This window comes from Cervus elaphus, chromosome 22, assembly GCF_910594005.1.
Source record: "Cervus elaphus chromosome 22, mCerEla1.1, whole genome shotgun sequence".
Taxonomy (NCBI): Eukaryota; Metazoa; Chordata; class Mammalia; order Artiodactyla; family Cervidae; genus Cervus; species Cervus elaphus.
The window spans coordinates 31,053,749-31,079,849 of record NC_057836.1 but is presented as its reverse complement, the minus strand read 5'-3'; the positions used below and the strand labels follow the sequence as shown (position 1 = coordinate 31,079,849).

Sequence of the window (26,101 nt, the reverse complement as noted above, 5' to 3'; positions counted from 1 at the left end):
CATAGTTTTTCTTCCAAAGAGCAAGTGTCTTTTAATTTCATGGCTGCAGTCGCCATCTGTAGTGATTTTGGAGCCCAAAAATAAAGTTTGTCACTGTTTCCATTGTTTCCCCATCTATTTGCCATGAAGTGATGGGACCAGATGCCAGGATCTTACTTTTCTGAATGTTGAGTTTTAAGTCAACTTTTTCACTCTCCTCTTTCACATTCATCAAGAAACTCCTTAGTTCTTCTTCACTTTCTGCTGTAAGGGTGGTGTCATCTGCATATCTGAGGTTATTGATATTTCTCCCGGCAATCTTGATTCCAGTTTGTGCTTCATCCAGCCTGGCATTTCGCATGATGTACTCTGCACATAAGTTAAATAAGCATGGTGACAGTATACAAACTTGACATACTCCTTTCCCTATATGAAACCAATCTGTTGTTCCATGTTCAGTTCTAACTGTTGTTTCTTGACCTGCATACAAATTTCTCAGGAGGCAGGTAAGGTGGTCTGGTATTCCCATCTCTTGAAGAATTTTCCACAGTTTGTTGTGATCCAGTCACTCAATGGTGTCCAATTCTTTGGACCCTGTGGACTATAGCCCACCAGGCTCCTTTGTCCACGGGATTTCCTGGGCAAGAATACTGCCCAGGAATACTGTGGGTTGCCATTTCTTCCTCCAGGGGATCTTCCTGACCCAGAAATCAAACCCACGTCTCCTGCACTGCACGGCAGGTAGATTCTTTATCACTGAGCCACCTGGTAAGCCCCATAGTATTAAACTTTCAGTACTGTGTTGAATAAAAGTGGTGAGGCTGGGTATCCTTGTCTTATTCCTGATCCTACGGGGAAAACTTTCAACTTTTCACGATTGAGTGTGGTGTTAGCTGTGGGCTTGTCATATATGATCTTTATTATGTTGAGGTATGTTTTCTTTATACCCATTCTATTCAAAGTTTTTATGATGATTGAATGTTGAATTTGGCCAATGTTTTTTGTGCTTCTATTGAGTTGATCAAATGATTTTTATCCTTTATTACTGTGGTTATCATATTGATTGATTTGCAGACATTGAACCATCCTTGCATCCCTAGAATAAATCCAACTTATTCATGGTGTATGAACCTTTTAATGACTGTTGAATATGGCTTGTTAAGATTTCGTCAAGGATGTTTGCATCTGTGTTCATCAGAAACACTGGTCTGTAATTTTCTTTGTGTGTGTGTCTGTGTCTTTGGTATCAGGGAATCATCGGTTTTAATATCAGGGTAATGCTAGCTTTGTAAAATGTTTGGAAGTATACTTTCCTCTTCTATTTTTTGAAAAAGTTTGAGAAGGATTGGTTTAAATCCCAGTTTAAATGTTTGATTGAGTTCACCAGTGAAGCCATCTGGTTCTGGGCTTTTATTTGTTGGGGTGTTTTTGATTACTAATTCAATCCCCTTACCAGTAGTTTGTCTATTCAGCTTTTCTATTTTTTCATGATTCAGTTTTTGTAGATTATTTTTTTCTAGGAATTTATCCATGTCTTTTAGATGTCCAGTTTGTTGGTGTTCATAGTAGTCTCATGAGACTTTGTATTTGTGTGGTCACAATTGTAATGTTGCCCCTTTCATTTATAGTTTTATTTGAATCCTCCCACTTTCTTTGGTGAGTCTTATTAGTGAAAGTGGAATTGCTCAGTTGTGTCTGACTCTTTGTGACCCCATGGACTGTAGCCTTCTAGGCTCCTCTGTCCATGGAATTCTCCAGGCAAGAATACTGGAGTGGGTTGCCATTCCCTTCTCCAGGGGATCTTCCCAACCCAGGGATTGAGCCTGGGTCTCCTGCTTTGCAGGCAGATTCTTTACCATCTAAACCACCCTGTATCTAATGAGTCTTGCTAAGGGTTTGTATATTTTACTTATTTAGTTTCATCAATCTTTCCTTTTGTCTCTTTAGTTTATATTTTATATATTTCTATTCTGGTCCTTGTTATTTCCTTCCTTCCATGAACTATGGGCTTAATTTGTTCTTTGTTTTTCTAGTTTCTTGAGATGTAAAGTTAGGTTGTTTATTTGAGGTCTTTCTTTTTTCTTAATGTAGGAATTTATTGCTATAAAATTCTCTTAGAACTGGTTTTGCTGCATCCCATAAGTTTTGATGCGTTGTGTCTCATTTTCATTTGTTTCAAGATATTATTTGATTTCCTCTTTCAGTTTCTCCATTGGTTGTTCAGGAGCATCTTGTTTTATCTCCATGTATTTGTGAATTTTCCAGAGGTGGGGTTTATGATGAGAATGTGTCTCAACCTTTCCTACCTGTTTTGATGTATTTTTCTGTCACCTAAAATGTAGAAATCACTCCGTTTCTGGATCTCTTCCAAAGGAAATTGCTCCGTGTGCAGCTGTATATCAATGTATTCATGGCAAGAGGGAAATTCAGGAGCCTCCTATGTTGCCATCTTGGTCCAGAGTCTGTGCCTGTTTTTATTCGTGTCTAAAGTGAATCGATATCAACTTTAACTACTGTCATATTCTTTGTTTTGGTTTATTGTTATAGGTTGTCAAGTAATGTTGGCTTTTGAACTTGGAGATACTATATATAAGAATTCAAACCACTCCAAATATTGTTATTTACTTTTAACACTATTTTTAAGGTGAAAGAGAAAATAAAATCTTCATTTTTAATTTAGTAACTTTTTGTCATTTAAAGCTATTCAGAGTCTGTTTATTATAAAGTGAATTTTGTGGGATAATTTGCCTTTAGTTATTTGTATTTCTGTTTTCTGGAGGAATTTCATTACAAAGAAAATATGAAAAATTTTCATTATCTCTCCATTTTACTTGTTGTAGGATGATCCATTTTCTGCCTTGGACATTCACTTGAGTGATCACCTAATGCAGGAAGGAATTTTGAAGTTTCTCCAAGATGACAAGAGGACACTTGTTCTTGTGACTCACAAATTACAATATCTAACACATGCTGACTGGGTAAGAGTTTAAAAGAAATTAAAAGAATTTTTATCTTAACAGCTATATAAATGCTTCCTGAGATAAATATAATTCACTTGGCCAATTATGGATTTTGTTGTAATTCTAATATATGCTTTCCTTAGATCATAGCCATGAAAGATGGAAGTGTTCTAAGAGAAGGGACTTTGAAGGATATTCAGACCAAAGATGTAGAGCTGTATGAGCATTGGAAAACACTAATGAATCGGCAGGATCAAGAACTAGAAAAGGTAATTGCTCAGATTTAGAAGAGTTCAAAGTTCAGTTAAGAAGAGTCAGAAATACAGTGCAAAATTACTAAAAATACTTTTAAAGAAGTATTACATTTAATTTTTGACTATATAATAATCTCATCTGAAAATGAAATAATTGTATATTTATATACCATTAATTGATAAACTACTTTGAAACCTAGAAAATTCTAATGATATCTTTTACTATCAGGCCTTTAGAGGACTTTTATTTGAATTGGAGGCATATTATATGTGTGTTTAAAGCAATCATATATGCATTTAAAACTTGCTCAAGCATGCTCTTTCCTCATTTTATCTTATTTTCCCTTATGTATGTCCTATTTTACTCACCTTCAATATGAGTTTTTCATTCATCACTTACAAATGGAGGGTTGTGGGCAAAACAAAATCTGAGATGATTTTGAAAGAAAGAAGATCTGCTAGCTGTGGGTATAGTGCAAAGTATGCCTGAGATACAGTTGGGGGAGGTGAAGGAAGGTAATCAGAAAGAAATTACAATGAAATTTTGTATTTAGATAGTTTTTAAAGTCCATAAAACCTTTTTTACATGATCTCTTTTAATTCTCACAAAATAAGCAAAAAATAGGAGAAATAAGCAAAGAAAATATGATCTCACTTTTACAGATGGGAAAATTGAGGCTCAGAGAGGCTAAGTAACTTGCCTAAACTTGTACAGTATATATAATATTTTGTACCAATTGGATTTAAACCCAGGTTCATACCAATGTAATGTATTTATATAATGTAAATATAATATTGAATGAAATGATAACAGAGTTGAAAACCAATTGAGTATGATGAAAGAAAAACCACTCATGGTTGAGAGGTAAATTGTAAATTTAATTAGTAAATTTTCAAAATGTTTTCTCTTGAGTTGTGGGGCTAGAAAAGGTCCAGAATTCAATAGTCCTGGTCAGGAATGAGCATTATAAAATGAAAATGTTTATATCAGCAAATTTCTGAAAATGTCAAGAAGTTAGAATGTATTATTTCTTAAAGGAAAAAAAAATCTTGTTTCAATAGCAGAAGAAAGATAAAAAGTCAGACAAACCATCGGATTGCTCTGTATTCTGTGAGCTTGCCAAAGATATCAAAGGCCAATTACAAACATCTCAAAAGAAGGAAGAAAAGCCGTATGTCAGTGTCTTAGTAGAGTAGGACAAATCATAGAACCTTTGAAAGGAGGATATTCATCAAAACATTGCAGTGTACAATTGGCAAGAGCTCACGTAGAAATTATGCAGTGATATGCTTGATAATAAACTTACTGGGATGACTCCAAAAGACATTTTTTTCAGTGGTCTAGGTGCCAGGGACAAAAGAATATGATGTAAGCTTAAGGAGTGGACCATTTATGGTTTACTTTGAAAAGAAAATCTGGAAAAATCGCAAGAGAGAAAGGGGGCTGCTTTTGGCTTGATTTTGAAGTAATACTGACTACTGAGCATGCCAGGAAGAAAGTCTGTTACATTGTGTTTAGAAATGAAGTGATCACTCAAGAAACCATAGCGCTATAATTAAAGACACATCACAGGGTTAGAGGGCTTCCGTGGTGGCTCAGACAGTGAAGGATCTGCCTGCAATGTGGGAGACCAGGGTTTGATCCCTGGGTCTGGAAGATCCCTTGGAGAAGGGAATGGCTACCCACAACAGGGAAGCAAGGGCTACTGGCATCTAGCAGGTAGAGGACAGGGATGCTGTTAAACATACTACAAGGTACAGAACAGCCCCCACAACAAAGGATTTTCTGACCCAAAATGTCAATGGTGCCAAGGTTGAGAAAAGCTGGCTTGGCACCAGAGCAGATCAAGCAAGTGGAGAAGGAAGTGAAACTAAAGGACTCACAAAACATCCCATCTTTGGTCTTTAGACAGATCAGTCAGTTTAAAGGTTCAGGAACAATGGGAAAGTATGCTAAAGAGGATAGTAATGACAGCTTTGAGAAGAAGTTGATAACACTTTTAGCTGATTTAAATGTTGTTAAAAATTCTGCCTTGGATGGCATCACCCATTATCTTCATAATATTATTAAGCAAAATAAAGTAGCATCTTTGGATGTTTCTTCCCTCAGCCTTCAACCCTCACTTTGATTCAACTTTTCCCAGGCATTCAATAAATATGCATTTAGTTGTTGTTGTTATTTAGTCGCTAAGTTGTGTCTGATTCTTTTGCGACCCCATGGACTGTAGCTTGCCAGGCTCCTCTGTCCATGGGATTCTCCAGGCAAGAGTACTAGAGTGAGTTGCCATTTCCTTCTCCAGAGGATCTTCTCCACCCAGGGATGAAACCCACGTTTCCTGCTTGGCAGGCAGCTTGCTTACCACTCAGCCACCTGGGAATCCTTATGTATTAGATAAGTGAAACTAAATTTGTATTTACTTAATCCATATGTCAAAACAATTTAAAATATTTAATCTCAGATGAGCTTAGTGTGAGCATTTTACTCATAAGGAAAATGACTAAAGATTAAAGTCCCCGAGATGATAACTCTTTTGCTCACATAGATTGGCAACTTCTGTTTATTTCATTTCATTACACTATCCAAAAATATCAGTTCTTTTTTTAATTTTGTTTACTCTCAAAAAATAGTTTACAGTGTACAAATATGGCTTTTCATATCATTAGGCACAATTAAAAGCTAATGTGAAATTATCTCTGAAAAATACTATTCAAAAGACACTTTTGCTTCTACTTTTTTTTTTAAAAAACAAGAACTTGGAAGCAACAGAGCTTTCTAGAATAGCAAGTCTCCTAAATCACACATTGTATGAGGCCAAACAAACAAAAACAAAACAGGACCACTATCTAGAGACTGATTATCAAAGAATTATTGGTTTATCCCTGTAACAAACAGATTTTTTTTTATATGTTAGCATGTACAGGAAGCCCTTAAATTACTGTCAATTCCAGAAGTCAGTGGGTCAGTTATTTGGAACTCAGAATGCATTTCCCCACAGAAACAGAGATACGGGTAGTTTCCCAGACTGTCCTGCGGAAGCTGATTTAACCCACAGTGTAACTGAACTGATACTACTAGTCCAGTTCCAAAGCCAAGAATGAGGAGTATTGGAAGCAGAGAACTGGAGAAAACAAAATGCTTTTCTCTTTCTTAGCACAGGATGAGTCTGGAGCAACCCTTAAAATTTTGCAGTTTGTTTTTGATGTTTTCCCTTCTCTCCTTTCCCATTTACTTCAAAAACCCGCCTTCCTCTTGTTTCTATTGAAGTCTCTTTCGTTCATCCCCTGAGTTAGATCCTCAGTCAGAACCTCATCTTGATTTGATAATTCATAATAGTGTATGACTGATAGTGCTTTAACCAATCCAGAACTACATGCAGTTTTAAAAGAAGATGTTTGTTAACATTGATGAATCATTAGAAAAATTCAATCAGTTCAGTTCAGTTCAGTTCAGTCACTCAGTTGTGTCCGACTCTTTAAGACCCCATGGACTGCGGCACGCCAGGCCTCCCTGTCCATCACCAACTCCCGGAGTTTACCCAAACTCATGTCCATTGAGTCGGTGATGCCATCCAATCATCTCATCCTCTGTCGTCCCCTTCTCCTCCTGCCTTCAATCTTTCCCAGCATCAGGGTCTTTTCAAATGAGTTGGTTCTTCACATCAGGTGGCCAAAGAATTGGAGTTTCAGCTTCAGCATCAGTTCCTCCAATGAATGTTCAAGACTGATTTCCTTTAGGATGGACTGACTGGATCTCCTTGCAGTCCAAGGGGCTCTCAAGAGTCATCTCCAACACCACAGTTCAAAAGCATCAATTCTTCGGCGCTCAGCTTTCTTTACAGTCCAACCCTCACATCCATACATGACTACTGGAAAAACCATAGCTTTGACTAAATGGACCTTTGTTGGCAAAGTAATGTCTCTGCTTTTTAACATGCTACCTAGTTGGTCATAACTTTTCTTCCAAGGAGCAAGTGTCTTTTAATTTCATGGCTGCAGTCACCATCAGCAGTGATTTTGGAGCCCAAAAAATTAAAGTCTGTCACTGTTTCCATTGTTTCCCCATCTATTTGCCATGAAGTGCTGGGACCAGATGCCATGATCTTAGTTTTCTGAATGTTGAGTTTTAAGCCAACTTTTTCACTCTCCTCTTTCACTTTCATCAAGAGGCTCTTTAGCTACTTTTCAATTTCTGCCATATGGATGGTGTCATCTGCATTTCTGAGGTTATTGATATTTCTCCCAGCAATCTTGATTCCAGCTGGTGCTTCATCCAGCCCAGCATTTCTCATGATGTACTCTGCATATAAGTTAAATAAGCAGGGAGACAATATACAGCCTTGATGTACTGCTTTCCCTATTTGGAACCAGTCTGTTGTTCCATGTCCAGTTCTAACTGTTGCTTCCTGACCTGCATACAGATTTCTCAGGAGGCAGGTCAGGTGGTCTGGTATTCCCATCTCTTTCAGAATTTCACAGTTTGTTGTGATCTACACAGTCAAAGTCTTTGGCTTAGTCAATAAAGCTAAAGTAGATGTTTTTCAGGAACTTTCTTGCTTTTTCGATGATCCAACGGATGTTGGCAATTTGATCTCTGGTTCCTCTGCCTTTTCTAAATCCAGCTTGAACGTCTGGAAGTTCATGGTTCACGTACTGTTGAAGTCTGACTTGGAGAATTTTGAGCATTACTTTGCTAGCGTGTGAGATGAGTGCAATTGTGCGGTACTTTGAGCATTCTTTGGCGTTGCTTTTCTTTGAGATTGGAATGAAAACTGACCTTTTCCAGTCCTGTGGCCACTGCTGAGTTTTCCAAATTTGCTGACATATTGAGTGCAGCACTTTCACAACGTCAGCTTTTAGGCTTTGAAATAGCTCAACTGGAATTCCATCACCTTCACTAGCTTTGTTTATAGTGATGCTTCCTAAGGCCCACTTGACTTCACATTCCAGATGTCTGCCTCTAGGTGAGTGATTACACAACTGTCATTATCTGGGTCATGAAGATCTTTTTTGTATAGTTCTTCTGTATATTCTTGCCAGCTTTTCTTAATATCTTCTGCTTCTGTTAGGTCCATACCATTTCTGTCCTTTATTGTGCCCATCTTAGCATGAAATGTTTTCTTGGTACCTCTATTTTTCTTGAAGAGATCTCTAGTCTTTCCCATTCTATTGTTTTCCTCTATTTCTTTGCATTGTTCACTGAGAAAAGCTTTCTTATCTCTCCTTGCTATTCTTTAGTTAGTTAAGTAGCTCAGTCATGTCCAACTCTTTGCAACCCCGTGGATGGTAGCCCCCCAGGCTCCTCTGTCCATGGGATTCTCCAGGCAAGAATACTGGAGTGGGTTGCCATTTGCTTCTCCAGGGGATCTTCCTGACCCAGGGATTGAACCCGGGTCTCCTGCATTGCGGGCAGACACTTTAACCTCTGAGCCACCAGGGAAGCCCTGCTATTCTTTAGAACTTTGCATTTATATGGATATATTTTTCCTTTTCTCCTTTGCCTTTCGCTTCTCTTCTTTTCTAAGCTATTTATAAGGCCTCCTCAGACACCCATTTTGCCTTTTTGCATTTCTTTTTCTTGGGGATGGTCTTGATCCCTGCCTCCTATGCAACGTCACGAACCTCCACCCATAATTCATCAGGCACTCTGTCTATCAGATCTAATCCCTTGAATCTGTTTCTCACTTCCACTGTATAATTGTAAGGGATTTGATTTAGGTCATACCTGAATGGTCTAGTGGTTTTCCCTACATTCTTCAATTTAAGTCTGAATTTGAAAATAAGGAGTTCATGATCTGAGCCACAGTCAGCTCCCAGTCTTGTTTTTGCTGACTATATAGAGCTTCTCCATCTTTGGCTGCAAATAATATAATCAAACTTATTTCATTGCTGACCATCTAGTGATAACCATATGTAGAGTCTGCTCTTGTGTGTTGGAAGAGGGTGTTTGCTATGACCAGTGCATTCTCTTGGCAAAACTGTTATTAGCCTTTGCCCTGCTTCATTCTGTACTCCAAGGCCACATTTGCCTGTGTTTCTTGACTTCCTACTTTTACATTCCAGTCCTCTATAATGAAAAAGACATCTTTTTTGGGTGTCAGTTCTAGAAGGTCTTGTAGGTCTTCATAGAAGCATTTAACTTCAGCTTCTTCAGCATTACGGGTCAGGGCATAGACTTGGATTACTGTGATATTGAATGGTTTGCCTTGGAAACAAACAGAGATCATTCTGTTGTTTTTGAGATTGCATCCAAGTACTGCATTTTGGACTCTTTTGTTGACTATGATGGCTATTCTGTTTCTTCTAAGGGATTCTTGCCCACAGTAATAGATATAATGGTCATCTGAGTTAAATTCACCCATTCTAATCCATTTTAGTTCACTGATTCCTAAAATGTTGACGTTCACTCTTGCCACTTCCAACTCTTCGACCACTTCCAATTTGCCTTGATTCATGGAACTAACATTTCCAGATTCCTATGCAATATTGCTCTTTACAGCATCGGACCTTGCTTCTATCACCAGTCACATCCACAACTGGGTATTGCTTTTGCTTTGGCTCCGTCTCTTCATTCTTTCTGGAGTTATTTTTCCACTGATCTCCAGTAGCATATTGGGCACCTACAGATCTGGGGAGTTCATCTTTCAGTGTCCTATCTTTTTGCCTTTTCATACTATTCATGGGGTTCTCAAGGCAAGAATACTGAAGCGGTTTGCCATTCCCTTCTCCAGTGGACCATGTTTTGTCCACAGAAAAATTATAAGAGTATATGAAGATGATATAAAAACAAAACAAGGAGCAATGGTGGGACCGGGTTTAATGCTAGAAGAGGTGTCCCCCTGCCCCTGGAGTCAGCTCCATCACATTGTTACTGCTTTTCCTGGCTTCTTACTGCCCTGTGCCTCTGAGCTCTGATACGTTCCCCAAAGGCCTCAAGTGTTACTTCACACCTTCTCCTATGATAGGAGTTTTCCATATGTCTGCAGTTGTCCATCCATCTTGAGCAGAGAGCTCCAGACCCAGAAAGGTAACTAACGGTTGGTATTTGGTACATGTGGGTCATTGACTGTAAGTAGAATTTGCCTGTGGCTGTGAGCTCCTTGCATGACAGCTCCATGTTTCCTGTAGGATATGGAAGCTGACCAAACAACTTTAGAGAGGAAAACACTCCGAAGAGCCATGTATTCAAGAGAGGCCAAAGCCCAACTGGAGGATGAAGATGAAGGTAGATCTTTTAAAAAAAACATTCCAATGGGTAATAGGATATGGAAGTCCTCTTTGGCAATTGATGTGTGTCTATCTCAGTGCAGAATGACTAGCCACCTTGCAGAGCAGTGAAGGCAAGGTCAAACACATGAAACTGAAAATGGACGGAAGGGGAGTGAAATCAATAGGTGTATATAGATGTATGTAAACAGGTGTATGCTGTCAAACGAGGCATCTTGAGGGGTTCCCCAACGTGTTTGAGTGCTCTTGTGTTGTGTGTGTGAGAACTGACAGGACAATGGGTCTAGACTCTTGTTCGGATAAGCGGGTAAGGTCTAGTATAATAAAATGTCAGTCCTTGGGAAATAAACAATACATGGGGAATACAGTGAAAATACTGCTTTGAAAGATCTATACTTGAGTCTGTAAGTTTTTACGGGGTTCTCCTGGTAATATAGCAATGAAGAATAAGAGAATTAGAAAGCTGTTTGTTGTGTTTCAATTTTCTGGATCTAATAAAATATAGTGGGTGAAAAAAGTTTACTGGAAATTTGAGGAATAAAATGAAATAGTTACATTGCTTTGACATTTGTTGCCAAGACGTTTGTAAGATAAACCATAAGAGTCCATAGAGTAAGTGTACTGTACTTCAGTCTTCCTACATGGATTTTGCCTAGGACTACATTTCCACGGGCCAGTTAAGAAAAGATTATCATTTCCAGCAGAAGGACACCAAAATGGGCCATCTTTACATTTCAGATGATAATTATTCTGTGTTTCAGTAAATACTCATTGAGTAAATGAATGAATTTTTCACTCCCATTTCTTAGATTTTAAAATGTTTTAAAAGAATATTTGGGGACTTCCCTGGTGGTCCAGTAGTTAGTGTTTTCACTGCTGTGGCCCCAGGTTCAATCTCTGGTCAGGGAACTAAGATCCTGTAAAGCCCCATGGGGCAGCCGAAAAAAAGAGACTGTTTGGTACTGAATAGCCTTTAGAACTGCAGTTACTCTCTCCAGTATGTCAGTGGGAAATGCAGCATGTGAGGGGCTGACTCTGTCCTGGGCTTGCTGTGTTAATTCAGTTATTCATGTGTAAAATAAGATAATGATACTTTGGTGTCAGAGTAAAAGAGGAAATATATAAGAAAGATCCCAGTAAGTACATATTACCTGCTAGGTTGCTGATGCTATTATCCTATGTCTGTTGAATCCGCCAGGAAGGGAAAGAAAAGTAGTTGCCCATGTTGTTTCTACTACTAACCATTGGCTAGATCATCGTGTGGACAGATTAAGTTCTGAGGAAGTGAAGAAATGCTGGCTTTAGTTGGGTAGCCATAGGCAAGGTAAAATTTCAATTAATATAGAAACAGAAAATGGATATTGAGCAGACAGGTAGCAGTCTGCAAGTGTCTACCTCTTTGATCATGCAAATTTCTAACTCTGTTTCACTCACAGACCCACCCTCACCAAAGGGTAGATTATCTGACACCTGTTCTTTTTTTTTCTTTTGTCCTTGAATATCTGAAAATGTCTTTATTTGGCACAAAATTCTAGGTAAAAACTGTTTTCCCCCAGATATTTGAAGGCTCTACTGCCTTCCAGCATTGATTGATACCTCCTGTCTGATAATAGTGATCTCATGACTCTTTGTTGATGACATGCCTTTTCTCTCTGAAAGTGTTTACAATCTTCTCTTTGTCCTTTATGCCATGAAATTGCAAAAGGATGTGCAGCTGTGTATATTTTTCATTTCTCCTTTTCAGTTCTGGTCTTCCCTGGTAGCTCAGATGGTAAAGAATCTGCCAGCAATGTGGAAGACCTGGGTTTGATCCCTGAATTGGGAAGATCTCCTGGAGAAGGGCATGGCAACCCGCTCCAGTATTCTTGCCTGGAGACTCCCCACGGACAGAGGAGCCTGGCAGGCTACCGTCCGTGGGATCCCAAAGAGTCGGACATGACTGAGCATCTAAGCACAGCATTTCTCAGTTCTAATGCTGAGATCTGTTTCTCTTTTGTATCTAGCTCAAATATGAAGATCCTTGATGATAGATCAGTCTTCCCATCATATCCATACTTAGATCTCTGTTGTCTGATAATTTACAAACCAAATTATCTATCTTTCCTACTCACAGCCTGCTCATTCTACAGTGGTGGAGTACATACAAGATGACTACAGTGAAAACTGTCTTTGGGAAAAGAAAGGATGGGAAATACACCACAGTCACTAAACCATTTGTTGTTTAGTTGCTAAGTTGTGTCCAGTTCTTTGCAACCCCATGGACTGTAGCCCACCAGACTCCTCTGTCCATGGGATTCTCCAGGAAGAATACTGGAGTGGGTTGCCGTTTCCTTCTCCAGGGGATCTTCTGATCCAGGGATTGAACCCATGTGTCCTGCATTGCAGGCAGATTCTTTACCACTGAGCCACCAGGGACGCCCTCACTAAACCATACAAATGACCAAATTTTACTGCTCAGGAAATACCATAGTTACCTGTCTTTGTAATGGAATATGTTCTTAAAATAGCTGTCTAGAAATTTCCCGGTGGTTTAAACAGCTGAGAGGAGCTCCCTTCCTTTTGTCCTCTGTTCCCTGGCTTTGCCTTCAGGAAGGTTCCATTTTGCTCATGCACCTCCATGACCACATTTAAAAAGAACCACAGAGATTATGGATTATGCCCTCTTGAGCTATGCACAAATTTCAAAACCTACTTCCTCCTAGTGCAGTTTTACAGATTCAGAAATATAAAGTTCAAAAAATTATAAATGTTTGCAAGTCTGGCATGTGGTTTTATTGGCACACAGTTCCTTCAATAATGTAATAAACTTCTAGTCTGTAATTCTAGCTAGTTTATTGTAATAAATTAACAAGTTTTCGCATCCAAAACATATACTTTATTTTTTCATTTATTCATTTTCACATGTTTTTAAATTTCTTTTGTATTGAGGTGACATTGGTTTATAACATTGTGTAAGTTTCATGTGTACAACATTGCATTTCTACTTCTGTAGAACCAACAGTATGCTCAACACCAAAAATGTATTTCTGGTCTGCCACTATACAGTAGATCACCTTAATCCATTTCATCCTCCCCTCCACCTCTTTCCTTTTGGTAACCACTACCCTGTTCTCTGTATATCCACGTGTGTTTTTATGTGGTTTGGACTGTTCACTTGCTTTGTTTCTTTTTCTTTTTTTTTTTGGTTGTTTTTTAAAATACACATATGAGTGAAACAGGACAGTATTTTGTGTTTGTCTGACTTGTTTCACTTAGCATAATGCCCTTATCAAGATCCATCCCTGTTGTCGCATATGGCAAGATTTTGGTCTTTTTAATGACTGGGAATTATTTCATTGTATATATATACCACAGCCTCTTTATCCATTCATCTGTTAATGGGCACGCACCTATTTTTTTTTAAATGTTTATGTATTTATTTGACTGTGTCATCTTAGTTGTGTCACATGGGATCTTCACTGAAGCATGAGGGGTATTTAGATATGGCACACACGGGCTCCTCTATAGTCATGGCACATGTGCTCTGGAGCATGTGGGCTGAGTAGGGCTGGTGCATGGGCTTCATTGCCCCATGGCATGTGTGATCTTAGTTCCCTGACCAGAGACTGAACCTGCATCCCCTGCATTGAAAGGCGGATTCTTAACCACTGGACCACCAGGGAGGTCCCTCACCTGTTTTTTTTTTTTAAATGATGCTTTTCTCTGCTAAAAACATTTAAATTTCTAAGACTTGTATTTCTAAAATTTGATGAAGGTTTGTTGGTAGGTGGGAATAATACAAATTCTATATCTACCTGTTGCCTGTCAGAAGATTAAACAAGTGCTTCTTACGCAGAGGAAGAAGAGGAGGAAGATGAGGATGATAACATGTCCACGGTAATGAGGCTGAGGACTAAAATGCCATGGAAGACCTGTTGGCGGTATCTCACTTCTGGAGGATTCTTCTTGCTCTTCCTGATGATTTTCTCTAAGCTTCTGAAACATTCCGTCATTGTAGCGATAGACTACTGGCTGGCCACGTGGACCTCAGAGTATAGTATAACCAGTACTGGAAAAACTGATCAGGTACTGTAGGTTTTGCTTTTACATTATCTACGAAATGTTGAGATGATACTCTTATCTAGTTAGATACAAATAGCTCAGATGTCACAGGAATTCTGTGAGGTTTTTTTGTTTGTTTTTATTTTATTGGAGTAGAGTTGATTTACAATATTGTGTTAATTTCTGCAATACAGCAAAGTGATTCAGGTATACATATTATACATTCTTCTTCATATTCTTTTCCATTGTGGCTTATTATAGGGTACTGAATATAGTTTCCTGTGCTGTAGAGTAGACCTTGGTGTTTATCCATTCTATGTCTAATACTTTACAGCTGCTAATCCCGAACTCCCAATCCATCCCTACCCTACCTGGCTCCCCCTTGGCAACCACAGGTCTGCCCTCTGTGACTGTCACGGTACTTTTGTAATGATTCAATAGGTTAATTAGGGCAAGACCTGAAATATAATAAGAAATATTTAATGATAATGCTTGGGTTTGGATTCAAGAGAGTTATATACATTATGTGTGTGTGTGTGTGTGTGTGTAATATGCACACAGGACTTTTGTTCTTGTTCTGATAGTATCTGATTTTAACTGCTATACCAATGAATCAGCTGGTCATTCTGAGATTACGGATAGAAAGAATGAACTTTATGATATTAAAAAGTCAAGAATATTTCAAACCAGAAAACTAACTCTAATGCTTCATCTACCCTTTGGCAAACCCTGAAAGAGAGTGAAGGGAGCAAGCGGGGACTCGGTCATGGGATTATGGTGGGGATACTGCCCTGAGTATCCCCAGGAGTATCCCCAGGAGAACTACCCTCCTTCCACTGTGTAAATTAATGTGAGATAATAGAAATTGACAATATTGCCAGACTTTGACATTTGGTGTCCTAGCAAGAAAATACTCAGTTGATAATGTCATCTGTGCTTTTTTGTATTGGTTGCTTTTTAGACCTACTATGTGGCTGGATTTAGCATACTTTGTGGAGCAGGTATTTTCCTCTGCCTTGTTACATCTCTCACTGTGGAATGGATGGGTCTCACAGCTGCTAAAAATCTTCACCACAATCTCCTTAATAAAATAATTCTTGGACCAATAAGGTAAAAAAGTAGTTATTTATTTTACAAAATCATAAAAATATGCATTTTACATTAAAGTGAAGTGTGAAATTTTAAAGAATTTATTCAGTCTTTCAGCAGATGAATAGGGATAGTCTCATTTTTATGACACCAAGATGTCTATTAGCAGTGTTTAGGCTCCAGATCATTTATCTGTTCTATCATTTACATTCAATCTGTTTATTGCCTAGATTCTTTGATACCACACCACTGGGACTGATTCTCAATCGCTTTTCAGCTGATACAAATATCATTGATCAGGTGAGTGCCTGAATTACTTCCAAGTTCAAAAATAAATTTATCATTGTAAGCCAAACAACATTTTAAGGTAAATCATGATTCCTGTTAACAGTAGAGGATTTCTAGAACCTAAATAAAAGCCTATTTGCATTCATATCAATATTACATATATGCATAAATTTCTAGACTATGAAGTCTATGAAATATGCATAGATTTCTAGAATGAAATCTTAAAGGAAATAGATCAATTTAAAGTAATTTATCCACATGGAAGAGGATACTTAGAGAATCAGCATGAAATAGAAATGGAAAAGAATGAACATTAAATGTTTTTATTGTAAAAGAAGGGATTTTAATCAGTGTTGTATCTCCATTCACAGTAACGTTCTTAAAGTTTAGAATTAATGCAGAGTGTCTCCCAGAAGGAAAGCATGGAATACCAAGTCGTCTTAGATGTCCTTTACTTTTGTTAGGTTGATGTGATATTACATGATGGGATATTTTAGGGAATAATTTCAAGGATGCCTGGTTTAGTCTTAGGTCTTTAGGCCTCCAGAAGTTTATCCTGAAATTAAAGACCTCAGAGTCTGAAATTGGATCTATGAACAGACTCTTTAGGGTGATTGAGTGAAGACTTAGCAAATTCAGTTCTTTCCTTTTCTGATTTTCCAAAGTGGCCTTAAGAACACCTAAATTACCATCAATTAAGGTAAAGAATGATGCATGCAACTGACTAAAATGTATGTTTAAAAATTTTGGTGTTTTCACAATATTGGTGTCAGATTATGCTGCACCTAAAACACTTCCTAAGGAGTACGTATTGGAAGAGAAGAGACAGAACACTCTTTATTTGGAAGATGACACTATTGCTCCCTAGAGAGTTGGTATGGAAGAATCAACTAGGAAATTCAGCAGAGTATTTACATTAGATATGTGATACAAAAGCCAGTAACTTTCTCTCCACCAATTAAAAAATTATGTGAAAAATACATTTAACCTATAATAACAGCAAAAACTAGAAAAATAGAAATAAGCCTAGTATGAAGGAAAGTGATTCAACTATCCTGGAAATCATAAAACTCCTGTGTCTGTGTGTGTGTGTGTTTACTTTCCTTATCAGATACCTAAAAAATACTGTGAAATTAAAACACTCTGATGATTACAGAAAACAAGTTGATCAAAAGAACAAAACTGAGAACTCAGAAACACCAGTCTATCTTGAATCAGTAATAACGGGAATGTTTTTTCAGTAGAGGGTGTTGGGACAATTAATTATTTATAAATACACAGCAAATTCACATGTAATAAAGGAGGCCATCTAATAACATAAAACCATAAAATAAAATGTAGAAGAATACTTTTAGAAATCATGGGAAGTGTCTTTATAAGACACAAAACTCAAAAACAATAAGAAAAAAAAGCCAACAGAAATGGCTCTAAAATTTTAAATTTCTATTGAGGTAAAAGCATCATATTTAAAATATAATACATCCTTTGGGAGAAAAACGGGCAACTCATGTAAAGAAAGAGGATAAACATCCATGATATATAAAAATCATCTAAAAATCAATAAGGAAGATAAACAATCCAGTTGAAAAGCATGCAAAGAATATGAAGTAGCAATTAAAATTATTAGAGGGAAAGCTAAAGAGTTCTTTAATACTATGTAGCCCTTAAAAAGAAATAGATTGGTATATAGTGGCATGGGAAGATTTACAATCCATCTTATTCAGTCAAACAAAGCAAGCAAATGGACAAATGAGGTTTAGAGTTTATGTTTATGCTATTTATATAAAATAGTTTATGCTATTTGTTTAAAAATCCCATAAGATATTAATAAATAGGTAGATAGGTAAATAACTGACCACTGGTTAAGCAGATAGGTAGAAAGATGGATCAATATACTAAACAATGGGAAGTGAGTGAAATCGAAGGAGTGATGAATTGCTTACAACGAAAATGTTTATATATTAATTTTGGAACTGATTATGTAACTTAATATGAAATTAATGTGTTGTTGCCTTATTACCCGTGTTTTATTTGAGCTAAAACATTTTCCTTTCAAACTGTTTTCTTAATAGCATATCCCGCCAACTTTGGAATCTCTAACTCGGTCAACACTGCTCTGCGTGTCTGCAATTGGCATGATTTCTTATGCCACCCCTGTGTTCCTGGTTGCACTAGTGCCTCTTGGGGTTGCCTTTTATTTTATCCAGAAATACTTCCGAGTGGCCTCTAAGTAAGTAAAACACTTCTCTGTTCATCTTCAAAAGCCTGTATATTTGATTGACTGTGATTCAGATTTGCTATAATATTTTGGTGGCTCAGGTGGTAAAGAATCTGCTGCAATGCAGGAGACCTGGGTTTGATCCCTAGGTCAGGAAGATCCCCTGGAGAAGGGCAAGGCTAGCCACTCCAGTATTCTTGCCTGGAGACTCCCATGGGCAGAGGAGCCTGGCAGGCTACAGTCCATGGGGTCTCAAAGAGTCGGGCATGGCTGAGTGACTTTTACTTTTCTCCAATTAAGATGTGGAATTTGGAAAAGAAACTTAATTTAACTTGATGAAACCTATCCTGATATTAAGTTTCATTTAGAGAGATATTTTGCTTCCATGGCTTCCCTGATAGCTCAGTTGGTAAAGAATCTGCCTGCAATGCAGAAGATTCCAGTTTACTTCCTGGGTCAGGAAGATCCCCTGGAGAAAGGATATGCTACCCACTCCAGTATTCTTGGGCTTCCCTTGTGGCTCAGCTGGTAAAGAATCCACCTGCAATGTGGGAAACCTGGGTTCAATCCCTAGGTTGGGAAGATCCCCTGGAGAAGGGAAAAGGCTACCCACTCCAGTATTCTGGCCTGGAGAATTCCATGGACTATATAGTCCATGGGGTCACAAAGAGTCGGACATGACTGAGTGACTGTCACTTTCACTTTGCTTCTGTAATTGGTTGTCTGAGCCTTTACATAGTCTTAGACTTATGTGAACAAGTTGATTGATCTGGTTGAGTTTTAAGTCTACAGAATATGCCCAATTTTTCATTCCATGGTCCTTTCTCTGAACATGGCATTGACAGAAAATTTATGAAACCAAATATAGCCCCAAAGAATAAGTAGTTTAATATTATGTTCTGCAAGTGGGGAAATAAAAATATTTTCAAATGAGTAAAATGCACTCTGTAAAAGATTAGTAGAAGTAAAAAAAGTTAAAGGGATAAATCAGAGTGATAACTATAAAAGTAGAGAATCTTGAATGTCTGGTAAGAGTACTGTAACTTTAAGAGATTGGAAATTTCCAGATTGGGTTATTTAACATGCCCTTGAATATCCAGCCAAATAAAAGATAGCCGTGAATTTTAAATTCTTCTGCTAATATAAGATTTATCATTTGCTGAGATGTTGAATAATTAAGTGAAATATAGTACTAGTTGTTTTGAAATTTCCAGTTTAACTTTGAAGTTCTGCCTTAATAGTACTGTAAATTTTATATCATTGCGGTAATCTCTTTATTTCAACAAACACTTATTAGGCATTTAGTGTGTTGTAAATAACTGCACAAGCCATGTGACAGAGGAAGAGATCAACATGGCAAGAAGCAGTTCTCAAGAAATCTAGTTTCTTGGGAAGATAAAACATAAATAAGGTAACCTTTATATGTGGATTAAGTGCTGGAATAGGAAGCCAGATATAGAGTTTACTCAGTAAAATGAAAAGATTCAATAGACTTGATTGCAGGGATAGTGAAAAAATTATATGTGTGTTATGTATGTGTATGTATATATGTATACATACATAAATTATGTGTGTGTTATGTATGTGTATGTATATATGTATACATACATAAATTATGTGTGTGTTATGTATGTGTATGTATATATGTATACATACATAAATTATGTGTGTGTTATGTATGTGTATGTATATATGTATACATATATAAATTATGTGTGTGTTATGTATGTGTATGTATATATGTATACATACATAAATTATGTGTGTGTTATGTATGTGTATGTATATATGTATACATACATAAATTATGTGTGTGTTATGTATGTGTATGTATATATGTATACATACATAAATTATGTGTGTGTTATGTATGTGTATGTGTATATGTACACATACGTATATATATGTATGTATATAGATTCATCAGGTAACAGGAAAAAGCAGGATTAAGATTGGGAATCTCTGGACTATATCTGCAAATTTTTTTTTCTTGCTACATTTCATTATTCATTCAATTTAGAGGCAGGCTGATTTACCTTTAATCTCTGTAGTCTTGTCTTTTCCAGAATGTGACATGATTGGAATCATATAGTATGTGGTCTTGTCAGATTAGCTACTTTCTCTTAGAAATAAGCACTTAAGATTCATCTGTGTCTTTTCATGGCTTCAAAGCACATTCATAAATTAGAATATTATAAAACTAATTTATCATTGAATAATATTTATTTTGTGAATTGCCATATTTTGTTTATCCATTTACCTATTGAAGGACATCTTAGTTGCTTCTAGCTTGGGGTTATAAATATTATGAATGTGTGTGTGCATACATGCTCAGTTGTGTCTGACTCTTTGCGACCCCTTGGATTGTAGCCCTCCAGGCTTTTCTGCCCATGGAATTTTCCAGGCAGGAATGCTGGAGTGGGTTGCCATTTCCACCTTGAGGTTATCTTCCCCACTCAGGGACCAAACCCACATCTCCAGAGTCTCCTGCATTGACAGGTGGATTCTTTACCACTGAGCCACCAGGGAAGCCATTACTATTACAAATAAAACTACTGTAAATATTTGTATGGAGATTTTTTGTGTGGACATAGGTTTTAAAATTGGTTGGGTAAAAAAAATAAGTAAATAAAATAAAATTGGTTGGGTAAATACATAGGAGCATGATTACTTGATAGTATGGTAAAACTGTTCAGTTTTATGAAAAACTGAAAAAATGTCTTCCAAAATAGTTGTTCATTTGCAACATTTCTGGAAAAAAAAAAAGTTGTTTCTCCCTTGGGGCTGTAAATTAGGATCCTTCAAATGTTATGGACATATGTCAAACCTAGAGTGCTTTTTGATCTCTAGCCTCTTCTCTTTGCTCATAGAAAATTCAGACCAGAAGGAAGAGGCTAGCCATTACATTTGCTCTTTCGTTTCTTCTGGTATCACTGTTGATGTTGCATGTTGGAGGGGCAGAAAAGTTCGGTCACTTCCTTTCTGCTGGCTATTTCCAAATCTCCTCTTGCCTTCTTACCACTGATATTCAACAGTTATGTTTTACTTCAGACTCATGCTTATGTGGACCTGTTTTCATCCCTGGGCAATAGAAGTTGAGCACAGAGGCCAAGCAAATAATCCTAGTTCTTTACAGATTTGAATTGCTAAGTCTTTTCATCATAGTAGATTATTAAAATATGGAAGGGATGGTCATTTTTAACGAATGAACTTTGATAATGGATTATAAACCATTTTTATTTGAAATTCTCTGGCCCTTTGCAAATAGGACCACATGATATTAAATCTCATCCATAAAAAGACACCTCTCCATGCTGAGGTTCTAAATAAAACACTCATATTGAAAATCTTGAGCAATTTAACACACTATTTTGTAAACACCGAAGGGAATTAAAGTGGGGGACTTACTGTTGTTCAGTTGCTCAGTCGTGTCCGACTCTTGCGACCCCATCGACTGCAGCACGCCAGTCTTCCCTGTCCTTCACTGTCTCCCGGAGTTTGCTCAAACTCATGTCCGTTGAGTAGATGATGCCATCTAACCATCTCATACTCTGCCACCCCACTCTCCTCCTGCCCTCAATCGTTCCTAGCATCAGACAGGAAATGCCATTGAATTTCGAACATCTAACATCAAAGACCCCTGTGTGGCTAGCTCTGTAAGTAAGCTTTCCTATTTACAAGAGAATAAGGTCAAGCTGTAACCTCACCTTCCGGGTTTCATAAAACACAGTCCTGTAAAAAGAGGTTCTTCCTTCCTCATCTTTACCCCTTCATGTCAGACCTCAATGTAGTGACCACTTGTTGCTTGTGTCAGATTTACAAATAGCCACTGAGTTTTCTGTTTAACAATCGCAGACTCTTTACATTCCTTCATATTCATCCTCCTCTTCACCCCTCTCCTTCCTTCCCCTCATTGAGTTTCTGAAGTGAGAAATTCATTTTAGAAACTCACAGAAGGACTTTGCCTTTGGTCATGGGAGAACCCAGGCAGTCCCAAAAGATCTAAGATTATTTAACAGTTGAAGATTATGTAACAATGTAATCAGTTCCATTGACTGACAGGTGAATATCAGCACTGCTACTCTTGATTCCCTCCACCCCCAAAACCTAAGAAAGACAGAAAAAGGCTGAAAAGAAAAATAAAAGCATATTTTGAAACATGTGATAGAACTGCTAGCCTTCTAGAAAGGCTAGCTTGTGTGATTTACAAAGTTGTCTAGTGTGTGCATCTTTATAGAAAGGGTGTGATTCAGGCATTTGTCCACCAGCCATTCACTGAGTACTTTATTTACCTAAAAATATATATTGACACTTGGAGGACCAGTGAATGCCAGTTCTATTTAGGGAGGAACTCAATCTCATTGTGGCTGAAGCCAAACTCATTATCTGTCTCTCCCGATATCTTTCTTCTCTGTCTCCCATCCTGGTATATAGCACTGTCATCTTCCAAGTCTGCTAAGTAACAAACAAGCCATATTTGACTCCCCTCTCTTTTTAAATTTATTTTATTTTTAATTGAGGTATAATTTACAATATTGTGTTAGCTTCAAGTGTAGAGCAAAGTCGTGTCAGACTCTTTGTGACCCTATGGACTGAAGCCTACCAGGCTCCTCTGTCCATGGGATGCTCCAGGCAAGAACTCTGGGGTGGGTTGCCATGCCCTCCTCCAAGGGATCTGCCTCACCCAGGGGTAGAACCCATGTCTCTTACGTACCCTGCATCGGCAGGCAGATTCTTGACTGCTAGCACCACCTGGGAAGCCCATGCATGTATATGTATATACATATACTTTTTCAGATTCTTTTCCACTGTGGATTATTGTGACACATGGAGTATAGTTCCCTGTGCTGTATAGTAAGTAGGTCCTTGTTGTTTACCAATCTATTTAGTAATGTATATATGCTAATCGCACATTCCTAACCTCTCTCTTCCCAATCACCTTTGGTAGCCATAAGCTTGTTTTCTGTGTCTGTGTGACTCTTCTCTCTTATTCACTCTGCTACAATGAGTTGATTGTAGCAGTTTGGAAGGCTACTTCTAATAAGCTATCTCACAGTCTCCCCCTATATTAAACTGTACCAGCATCACACCTAATTCAGAATTTTTAACAAGTTCTGATAAACTATTCTTACTCATTCTCTTCCATCCTTTACACGGTCTCCAAATTACGTTGCTTTAAGTAAGCTCTGGTCATTTTATTTCTCGTCCCCAGTGATTTTTTTCCCAGAGCATTCAGGATCTTCTACAGTCTAGCCCCTCCCCCCATTGCTTGTCCAGCCTTTTCCCATGACAACATCCCCAAAGGACTCTGGTCACCAGCCAGATTGAATTCGCCAGTTCTTTAGTCTTCTGTACTTGCTTTGGTTTGTTCCCTTAGCTGGAATGCACTTCTTGTCTGTTTGGTTGAAGCACACTGCTCATGCTTAAGGTTTGGCCTAAGTAACACCTGCTCAAAGAAAACATTTCCCATCTCCTACATTAATTGCTCCTTCCTATGTGTTCCCATAGACGTTTACTTTAACTGTGGTACAAAACTGATACTTTTGTACAACACATAACATTCAGCCTAGACCCATGTTTATTATGTAGTATTTATTTTTCTCTTCCTCTTTAGATTATAAGGTGTTGGATTTTTGTTATTGAATGTTGGAGGAAAATATGTGGGTTGGCCAAAAAGTTTGTTCAAATTTTTCCAAAAGATGGGAAAATCCAAATGAACCTTCTGGCCAACCCAGTAGTTACTCTGACAACTAATAACCTTAATTTAGAATGAACAAAGCCCCCAGATCAGACAGTAAAGAATCTGCCTGCAGTGTACGATATCTGGGTTCGATCCCTGGGTTGGAAAGATCCTCTGGAGAAGGGAATAGCAACCCACTCCCATATTCTTGCTTGGAGAATTCCATGGACAGAGGAATGTGGCAACGTATAGTCCTTGGTGTCTCAGAGTTGGAAACGACTGAGTGACTAACACACACACAGTATTCTTTGAGTCTGAATGAGTGCAAAGTTTATTTCTGTACTTTTCTCTGTCCTAGGGACCTCCAGGAACTTGATGACAGTACCCAGCTCCCTCTGCTTTGCCACTTCTCAGAAACTGCTGAAGGACTCACTACCATTCGGGCATTTAGGTAAGTAAACATATTTTCATTTTGTTGATTAGGCAGTTACATCATCAACAAATATTTGCCTACAAATATCTGATCATTGCTCCCATTTTCCGATGCCCCACTGTGTGTGTGCCTGTGTCCTAAACTAGTGGTAAGAAAAACATGACAATAAATGATCACAGAGGGCTTCCCACGTGGCTCACTGGTAAAGAATCCTCCTGCCAGTGCAGGAGATTCGGGTTCAATCCCTGAGTCAGGAAGATCCCCTGGAGAAGGAAATGACAACCTGCTTCAGTATTGTTGCCTGGAAAGTCCCACGGACAGAAGAATCTGGTGGACTACAGTCTATGGAGTTGCAAGAAGAGTTGGACATGATTTAGTGACTAAACAACAACAACAACAAATGATCATAGTTATTTGAAATTTTAATGAGAATAGAGAAAGAATTCAGCATCATGTTGGATAGATACTACCTGTGTGATTTAGACTAGGCTTTTGAATTCCCTAACCTCATCTGTGAAATAGGGAAAACCATTTTGCTTTTTAGGGTTGTTGGACTAATTGATATAATGCATGTAAAGCATTAGGGATTTCCTGGTAGCTCAGCTGGAAAGAATCCACCTGCATTGCAGGGGAACGTGGTTCAATTCGTGGGTCCAGAAGATCCCCTGGAGGGGGGATAGGCTACCCACTCCGGTATTCTTGGGCTTCGTGGCTCAGATGGTAAAGAATCCATCTGCAATGCAGGAGGCCTGCCTTCCCTGGATTGGGAAGATCCTCTGGAGAGGGAAATGGCAGCTCACTCCAGTATTCTTGCCTGGAGAATCCCATGGACAGAGGAGCCTAGTGGGCTATATATAGTCCATTGGGTTGCAAACAGGTCGGACAGGACTGAGTGACTTTCACTTTTCATTTAAAGCATTGGCTTCCCCAGTGGCTCAGTGGTAAAAAATCTGCCTGCAGTGCAGGAGACGGTGGTTCGATCCCTGGATTGGGAAGATTCCCTGGAGGAGGCAATGGCTACCCACTCCAGTGTCCTTTTTGGACAATCCAATGGACAGAGGAGCCTGGCAGGCTACAGTCTGTGAGGTCACAGAGTTGGATGCAACTGAGCACACACACCTAAAGCATTAACCACAGTGATTAGCAAAGAAGTAATATAGAAGCTAAAATACATGCATTAATAATAATAATAAAAGAAATATTATTACACCAAAGTTACTTCAGACTTTAAATAGTTTTTCTTCAATGTTGGTAAACATTGAAGTAATATCCCAAGATTTTCATTAAGAGAGTTTACCTAATACTCAAAAAATTACCTGGCTCTATTTTCCCTATTCAGGTAAAATCAGAAAAGGAGGTGGCATCCTTGAATGTTATATTTAATCCAGAAAATCAACTTGTTAAAATGTTATATCTTTCTGCAGTGCTAAATGCAAACCTGTAGCAATTTCAATAAGAGAGTTTTCTAACCTGAGAAATATTTAAATCACATAAAAGTGTGTATATAATGGAGTCAAAAGTAGAATATAAAGATACAGCCACTATCTACTACATGTACCACAGAATTTCTGCATAAATCTACCTAGATTTCATAGTGGAGCATTTATACTTTTCACAGAGATGTGTTTTCCCATCAAAGTTTGCAATACCTTTTATTGGAGATGGAAGAATCATTTGACTTTGAATGTAAGTATTAAGACATAAAAGACCCTAACGCTGGGAAAGATTGGGGGCAGGAGGAGAAGGGGACGACAGACGATGAGATGGTTGGATGGCATCACCAACTCAATGGACATGGGTTTGGGTGGACTCCGGGAGTTGGTGATGGACAGGGAGGCCTGGCGTACTGCGGTTCATGGGGTCGCAAAGAGTCACACATGACTGAGTGACTGAACTGAACTGATTAAGACATAATTTGTGTTCTAATAGTAGCCA

At 38.1% G+C, this 26,101-nt stretch overlaps 1 protein-coding gene and 1 long non-coding RNA gene across 8 annotated transcripts in view; one reads left to right on the top strand and one right to left on the bottom strand.

Annotated features, from left to right (window-relative positions):
* The window catches only part of LOC122680064, a 114,524-nt gene that overhangs the window by 30,918 nt on the left and 57,505 nt on the right, over positions 1 to 26,101 (bottom strand). The window lies entirely within an intron of this gene.
* ABCC9 (ATP binding cassette subfamily C member 9) overlaps positions 1 to 26,101 on the top strand; it is a 148,629-nt gene that overhangs the window by 82,428 nt on the left and 40,100 nt on the right. For all 7 annotated transcript variants that reach the window (XM_043880913.1, XM_043880916.1, XM_043880915.1 and 4 more), the window contains 8 exons: positions 2,820 to 2,957; positions 3,083 to 3,208; positions 10,319 to 10,415; positions 14,253 to 14,482; positions 15,420 to 15,568; positions 15,778 to 15,847; positions 17,908 to 18,065; positions 24,092 to 24,184. In XM_043880913.1, the coding sequence (XP_043736848.1) occupies positions 2,820 to 2,957; positions 3,083 to 3,208; positions 10,319 to 10,415; positions 14,253 to 14,482; positions 15,420 to 15,568; positions 15,778 to 15,847; positions 17,908 to 18,065; positions 24,092 to 24,184 (1,061 nt within the window). The remainder of the gene's footprint in view (positions 1 to 2,819; positions 2,958 to 3,082; positions 3,209 to 10,318; positions 10,416 to 14,252; positions 14,483 to 15,419; positions 15,569 to 15,777; positions 15,848 to 17,907; positions 18,066 to 24,091; positions 24,185 to 26,101) is intronic.